Below are 7954 nucleotides of genomic sequence, written 5' to 3' on the forward strand. Positions count from 1 at the left end.
AAAAAAGCCACAAATTGCGAGTAGTTTTATCATTAATCTAATAGTAACACAGTACCTAGTTACTAAGTGGAACAACAGGAAATGGAATTGGGGCAAAGTGTGTTCGTGGGAGGGGCTTCCATGATTGGCACAAGGGCTTGATCCAAGGTTTAAGGGGGAGGAAAAGGTGAGGGTGGAGAACTCACCCAAATGACCGTCCCCTCAGTCCAGCCAACCGATGAGAGAGAGGGGAGGGAGTCCAGCCGAGACCACTCCCTCCTGGCCTGGGCCAGACGTTTAGCTCCTGTTCCAGTCTGGGGGTGCTGCTGCTGCCAGGGCTGCTGCCCATGGTTTCTGGCCTGGGAAGCCGCCCACAGAGAGCAGGCTTCTGCCATGACATCAGGTCTACAGTCTGGGACTGGGACCTCCTTCGCCTCTAGCTGCCAGCCAGCAGCCCTCCAAGGGCCACAGGCAACAACAACACAAGCTCTCCCGGCCCTGGGCTCCACGCTATCCTGAAACAGCGGGTTGTGGGATCCTGCTGCTGCCACTTCCTAGTCTGCCATCGGGGCCGAGGCCTCCTTTCCCCTCAAAGTCTAGCTCAGCCCTGGTGGCGGGGGGGGCACTGAGTCGGTGGGAAGGAAAACAGATCAAGGGTCCTGACACCGGGGCCACTCACTCATGGGCTACAGATTACAAGAAAGGAGGACCAAGAGGCAGAGAAAACAAGCATACAGGGTAAAGGCCAAAACGTTCAAGACTAAATCAAAGTCCAAGTTTAGCTAATTAAAGCTCCGCCTGCCCGCCTCCTTGCTGCAGCCTCGTCCTTTCCTGTCTTTTATGTCCATTCCTCCTATTTCCACCTCCTCATCTCCTCACTTCTTCCCATCTCTCTCTTTTCCCTCACCATTTCTCTCTTCTCCGGGCCCCATGAAGAGGCCAGGGCATTGGACCGGACACCAAAGTGAGACAGGATTACTCACAGCTGGCAAATTGGAACATTGTTTCGGCAAAGCCTGGAGAGGGGGCTTCATGGCCTTCTGAGGAGCTGCCGATGACCCCCCAGGGTCTCCCCCTGCCACCTCCTCTAACAGAAACTACATCGCTCACTCAAGTTGGGGGGAAGTCTTTATTGCCAAATTTGGATCCTGACAAGAGCCCCAGTTCCCTACCCCATCACCCCTGCTCCTCTCTCCAGAAGATGGGGGGAAGGAAGGGTCCTTTGGCCTTGCCCCCAGGTGAGGGCTTCACTTGGCAGGCCACCTCACTGCCTTTTGGGCTGGAGACCCCGGGTTTCCCAGTAGGAATGCAGCCAGCCCAGGCCCTCCAGCGTGTCTCCTGAGGAAGGAAGAAAGCAGAATCAGGGCAGGTGGTCCAAGGCCAGGAAGAGCCTCATGATTTTAACCCAAAGCCAGGGGAATAAGCTTCCTGGTAGACGTGTCACTGAGACCCCCACCAGATTCTTTTAGCAGGTCCATCAAGGCCCATTCTCTCTGCAGTGGAAGTTTCCAGTGACCTAGGGCCACTGTGGAAAAGTCTCTGGATGCCCTTCCTCTCTGCCCCTCCTGCCGCCTTCTGCTCTCACCACGGGGGGAATACTCGCAGCCCACGTAGCCTTTGTAGCCTTCATCCTCCAGCAGCTGGAACAGGTAGGGAAAATTCAGCTCCCCAGGACTGTCCGGTTCATGTCTCCCAGGCACCTGAGCAATCTGGACGTGGCCTAGAGGGGAGGAGAGAAGAGGAAAATGGCCAAGCCAGCAGGCCCCAAGAACTAGGCACAGTGGCGGAGGAGCGGAGAAGTTGTGGGACGCTGGGGGTCAACAGGGGAAGACAAGTGATTCCTGTTTTCAAGCCCCTTCCCCAATTCCCCAAGCCCATTCTCTGAGTCTTTCCGGACCACCCTGCCTCACCGATGAGAGGCAGGAATTCTCGTAGGTTCCCCGTCAGGTTTCCATCCATGATCTGCCAGTGGAATGCATCCTAAGAGGTGGGGAGGAGAAGGGAAAGAGGGAGCTAAGGTCAGGATCCTCTGTCCTAAGACACCACTGCCCACAGATCTCCTCCCCAGGCTAAGGGGCCGTCATGAAACCTGTATATATGTTTGTACATATTTGTTACTCTACTTATTTATTTTACTTGTACATATCTATTCTATTTATTTTATTTTGTTAGTATGTTTGGTTTTGTTCTCTGTCTCCCCCTTTTAGACTGTGAGCCCACTGTTGGGTAGGGACTGTACCTATATGTTGCCAACTTGTACTTCCCAAGCGTTTAGTACAGTGCTCTGCACACAGTAAGCGCTCAATAAATACGATTGATGATGATGACTGATGATGAAATACATCCCCGACCCATCCTGGGATCCTGACACCGTCTCCACTCACCATCTGTAGTTGTAAGTTGGGCCGCCCGACCTTCTGCAGGATGGCAGCCGCTGCAGGGAGGAGAGAGAGAAAGGCACCACAGTTTGGGCGCTATAGACAGGGGCATGGGGTGGGCTAGGAATGGGAGAGAACCAAGGGAGTCCAAACAACAGGATGAGGGGCAGCAAAAGACAGAGAGAGAGGGCCACCTGAATGTGGGCTAGAGAGCCTTTCAACATATCTTCATTGAGCCATGCTTGAGCCAACTTGTACTTCCCAAGCGCTTAGTACAGTGCTCTGCACACAGTAAGCGCTCAATAAATACGATTGATGATCTTCAGTCATAGAAATCTTTCCAAGAACTGCGGGTGGTAGAGGGCTTCCGTCTGAGGGGTGAAAGGAAAGGGGAATCGCTCCTAGCTTGAGATGGGGGAAGTGGAGTGGAAATCGGAAGTTACGGAGGGAGGACGGTGGGCCACGGTCCTTTGCCTTACCCTGCTGGGGGGTGTCCAGGAAATAGCGGGGGTCAGTGAGCCGGGTGTTGATTGGTTCTAACAGTCCCACGATGTTCTCCTACCCGAGATCCTCGATGAGCATCTATTTCTTCTCATGAGGGCCCCCCCCCCGCCAGCCCAAGGGCGACCGCTGCCCATCATCCCAAACATGGGATTGGGAGTCAAAAGGATATGGGCTCTAATCCCGGCTCTACCACGTTTCGGCTGTGTGACCTTGGGTAAGTCACTTAACTTCTCCGTGCTGCCTCACTTACCTCATCTGTAAAATGGGAATTAAGACTGTGAGCCCCGTGTGGGATTATTTGATTACTTTGTATCTACCCCAGAGCTTAGAACACCGCTTGGCACATAGTAAGCACTTAACAAATATCATCATTATTACAGTGCTTGGCACACAGTAAGCGCTTAACACCATTATTATTATTGTTGTTGTTATCACCCCTGCCCCTCCGATACCTGGGCCAGCACGTCGGCAGCGTGCTTCAGGTTTTCCACGAAGACCCTCTCCATCTCTGCCATCATCGCGGCCCGCTCCGCCCCCAGGGGCACCCGTCCTGCCATCAGGTGGATCCTGCGGGCACAAGGCCCCGAGGGCTGGCGCTCAGGTGGCCCTCACACCCAAGCAGCTCAGCTCAGGGTGGGTGTTCGGGGTAGCCGGGGAAAAGGGGGGGGCTTCACGGGGAAGTGGGGTAGGAGGGTACGACGAGGCAAAGAGTTGGGTACAGCGTGGGTCAGTGGAAAGAGCGTGGGCTTTGGAGTCAGAGGTCGTGGGTTCAAGTCCCGACTCCGCCACTTGTCAGCTGTATGACTCTGGGCAAGTCACAACTTCTCTGTGCCTCAGTTCAGCGCTTAGAACAGTGATTTGCACATAGTAAGCACTTAATAAATGCCATTATTATTATTATTATTACCTCATCTGTAAAATGGGGATTAAGACTGGGAGCCCCACGTGGGACAACTTGTTCACCTTGTATTCCCCCCCCACAGCGCTTAGAACAGTGCTTTGCACATAGTAAGCGCTTAATAAATGCCATTATTATTATTACAACGAGGCAAAGAGTTGGGTATAGCGTGGCTCGGTGGCAAGAGCGTGGGCTTTGGAGTCAGAGGTCGTGGGTTCAATTCCCGACTCCGCCACTTGTCAGCTGTGTGACTTTGGGCAAGTCACAACTTCTCTGGGCCTCAGTTCAGCGCTTAGAACAGTGCTTTGCACATAGTAAGCGCTTAATAAATGCCATTATTGTTATTATTATTACCTCATCTGTAAAATGGGGATTAAGACTGTGAGCCCCATGTGGGACAACCTGATCACCTTGTATTCCCCCTCAGCGCTTAGAACAGTGCTTTGCACAGTCTTCTAGACTGTGAGCCCACTGTTGGGTAGGGACCTTGTACATATTTATTCTATTTATTTTACTTTGTTAATATGTTTGGTTTTGTTCTCTGTCTCCCCCTTCTAGACTGTGAGCCCACTGCTGTGTAGTGACCGTCCCTATATGTTGCCAACTTGTACTTCCCAAGCACTTAGTACAGTGCTCTGCACACAGTAAGTGCTCAATAAATACACTTGAATGAATGAATGGATGCTCTGCACACAGTAAGTGCTCAATAAATACGACTGAATGAAATGAATAAATATGTTGCCAACTTGTACTTCCCAAGCGCTTAGTACAGTGCTCTGCACACAGTAAGTGCTCAGTAAATACGATTGAATGAATGAATGTGCTCATAAATACGATTGAATGAAATGAATGAATATGTTGCCAACTTGTACTTCCCAAGCGCTCAGTACAGTGCTCTGCACACAGTAAGCGCTCAATACAATTGATTGAACAAATGAATGAATGCTCTGCACACAGTAAGTGCTCAATAAATACGATTGAATTAATGAATGAATGAATGCTCTGCACACAGTAATAATAATAATAATGTTGGTATTTGTTAAGTGCTTACTGTGTGCAAGGCACTGTTCTAAGAGCTGGGGTAGACACAAGGTAATCAGGTTGTCCCACGTGGGACTCACAGTCTTCATCCCCATTTTACAGATGAGGGAACTGAGGCCCAGAGAAGTTAAGTGACTTGCCCAAAGCCGCACAGCTGGCAAGTGGCAGAGTCGGGATTTGAACCCACAACCTCTGACTCCAAAGCCCGGGCTCTTTCCACTGAGCCACAAAATGCTCAATAAATACGACAGTGAAATGAATGAATATGTTGCCAACTTGTACTTCCCAAGCGCTCAGTACAGTGCCCTGCACACAGTAAGCGCTCAATAAATATGAATGAATGTTCTGCACACAGTAAGCGCTCAATAAATACGATTGAATGAATGTTGCCAACTTGTACTTCCCAGGTGCTCAGTACAGTACTCTGCACACAGTAAGTGCTCAATGAATACGATTGAATGAAATGAATATGTTGCCAATTTGTACTTCCCAAGTGCTCAGTACAGTGCTCTGCACACAGTAAGCGCTCAATACGATTGAATGAATGAATGCTCTGCACACAGTAAGCGCTCAATGAATACAATTGAATGAAATGAATATGTTGCCAATTTGTACTTCCCAAGTGCTCAGTACAGTGCTCTTCACACAGTAAGCGCTCAATAAATACGACTGAATGAATGAATGTGCTCACCAAATACGGTTGAATGAAATGAATGAATATGTTGCCAACTTGCACTTCCCAAGCGCTCAGTACAGTGCTCTGCACAGTAAGCGCTCAATAAATACGACTGAATGAATGAATGTGCTCACTAAATACGGTTGAATGAAATGAATATGTTGCCAACTTGCACTTCCCAAGCGCTCAGTACAGTGCTCTGCACAGTAAGCACTCAATAAATACCATTGAATGAATGAATGCTCTGCACACAGTAAGCGCTCAATAAATACGATTGAATGAATGAATGAATGCTCTGCACACAGTAAGTGCTCAATAAATACGACTGAATGAAATGAATGACTATGTTGCCAACTTGTACTTCCCAAGCGCTCAGTCCAGTGCTCTGCACACAGTAAGCACTCAGTAAATACGATTGAATGAACGTGCACATAGGAAGTGCTTAATAAATGCCATTATTATTGTTATGATTTATTAACTGATTTATTAACTGATTTGCCAAAAGTCCCTCAGCAGACAAGTGGAGGAGCCAGGTTTAGACAGCAGTTTTTCCTAACTCCCCCACTCACGCTCCATCCATTATGCCATGCTGCTTCCCTACAACTGGAAACTTAATTCTGCAAGCCTCTCCCAGGTCTCAGTTTGATCACCTCCTATCCTGGTGTACATAATTCCAACGAAACTGACCACCCTTTGGGGAGGAGTTGATAATTACAAAAGTGATTACAATCGTAAGTACATTACAAAAGTAATTACCAAAGTAAGTACAAGAGTTGATCTTGTACTTCTGGTTGTACATATTTATTACTCTATTTATTTATTTATTTATTTTACTTGTACATATCTATCCTATTTATTTTATTTTGTTAGTATGTTTGGTTTTGTTCTCTGTGCTGTGCTCTGTGCTCATTTTATTTTGTTAACATGTTTTGTTTCGTCGTCTGCCTCCCCCTTCTAGACTGGGAGCCCGCTGTTGGGTCGGGACCGTCTCTAGATGTTGCGGCGCTTAGTCCGGTGCTGTGCACACAGTAGGCGCTCAATAAATACAGTTGCATGAATGAATATGTCTTGAATGTGTCTGTCTCTATTTTATTTTGTTACTATGTTTTGTTTCGTCGTCTGCCTCCCCCTTTTAGACTGTGAGCCCGCCGTTGGGTAGGGACTGTCTCTATATGTTGCCAATTTGGACTTCCCAAGTGCGTAGTACAGTGCTCTGCACATAGTCAGCGCTCAATAAATCCGATTGATGATGATGACGATCTGATTACCTGGGGCAGCCCAGCGCCCGGGCATAGTGCACAGCCTGCTCCAGGCCCTTCCGGAAGGCATCCTGCTGGCCGGGCACTGCCCCCAGGCCTAATTCCTGCTTTTCCTGGGCTCCTAGAGGGGGCACAGAGGGCACGTGGTCAGGGTGGGCTCCCGTTGCCCAGGCCTTAGGCCTGGCCCGGCCCTCCTGGGAAGCCCGGTGCCCGGCCCGGTGCCCAGGCCGGTGCCCAGGCCGGTGCCCCTACCCGGGGGGGTGTTGAGGAGGACGACGCGGACCCCGGCCCGGTTGGCGGCCTGGGCCAGCTGGGCGGCGGGCTCCGAGTAGGGCCAGCCCATCTCCACGGCCGGGAAACCGGCCTGGGCCGCCGCACGAAGCCGCCCGCCCAGGGCCCCCAGCTCGGGGAACAGCCACGACACGTTGGCAGAGAAAAGCAGCGGTGCCATGGAGGGAAGGACACCACAAGGGACACACACACAAAGGGGGGGACACACACACAAAGGGGGACACACACACAAGGGACCTCCGCGCACGGGCGGCCAAGGCCCAGGGCGGCGGGGACAACGGAGACAGGGAGGCAGAGAGGGGCGGGGCCCGGGGCCGCTAGTCCCACCCTTTCATTCATTCATTCCTATTTATTGAGCGCCTCCTATGTGCACAGCACCGGACTAAGCGCCGCAACATCTAGAGACGGTCCCGACCCAACAGCGGGCTCCCAGTCTAGAAGGGGGAGGCAGAGGACGAAACAAAACATAGTAACAAAATAAAATAGAGAAAGACACATTCAAGACATATTCATTCATTCAACTGTATTTATTGAGCGCCTCCTGTGTGCACAACACCGGACTAAGCGCCGCAACATAGAGAGACGGTCCCGACCCAACAGCGGGCTCACAGTCTAGAAGAGGGAGACAGAGGATGAAACAAAGCATATTAACAAAATAAAATAGAGACAGACACATTCAAGACATATTCATTCATTCAACTGTTTTTATTGAGCGCCTCCTGTGTGCACAGCACCGGACTAAGCGCCGCAACATCTAGAGACGGTCCCTACCCAACAGCGGGCTCCCAGTCTAGAAGGGGGAGGCAGACGACGAAACAAAACATAGTAACAAAACAAAATAGAGTAATAAATACTTACAGACATATATTCATTCATTCAATCGTATTTATTGAGCACCTCCTGTGTGCACAGCACCGGGCTAAGCGCC

At 50.3% G+C, this 7954-nt stretch overlaps 1 protein-coding gene across 1 annotated transcript; it reads right to left on the minus strand.

Moving 5' to 3' along the window:
* Positions 1-1089: 1089 nt before the first annotated feature.
* On the minus strand, positions 1090-7281 carry HYI (hydroxypyruvate isomerase (putative)). Its single transcript, XM_038760359.1, has 8 exons — positions 6988-7281; positions 6745-6856; positions 3314-3428; positions 2837-2915; positions 2364-2413; positions 1890-1959; positions 1565-1699; positions 1090-1317 (listed from the first exon to the last, which is right to left on the minus strand). The coding sequence occupies exons 1-8, from the start codon at positions 7184-7186 to the stop codon at positions 1244-1246; spliced, it is 834 nt and encodes a 277-aa protein (XP_038616287.1). The 5' UTR covers positions 7187-7281; the 3' UTR covers positions 1090-1243.
* Positions 7282-7954: the final 673 nt, after the last annotated feature.

The sequence above is a fragment of the Tachyglossus aculeatus genome, chromosome 18 (assembly GCF_015852505.1).
Source record: "Tachyglossus aculeatus isolate mTacAcu1 chromosome 18, mTacAcu1.pri, whole genome shotgun sequence".
In the NCBI taxonomy this organism is placed as follows: Eukaryota; Metazoa; Chordata; class Mammalia; order Monotremata; family Tachyglossidae; genus Tachyglossus; species Tachyglossus aculeatus.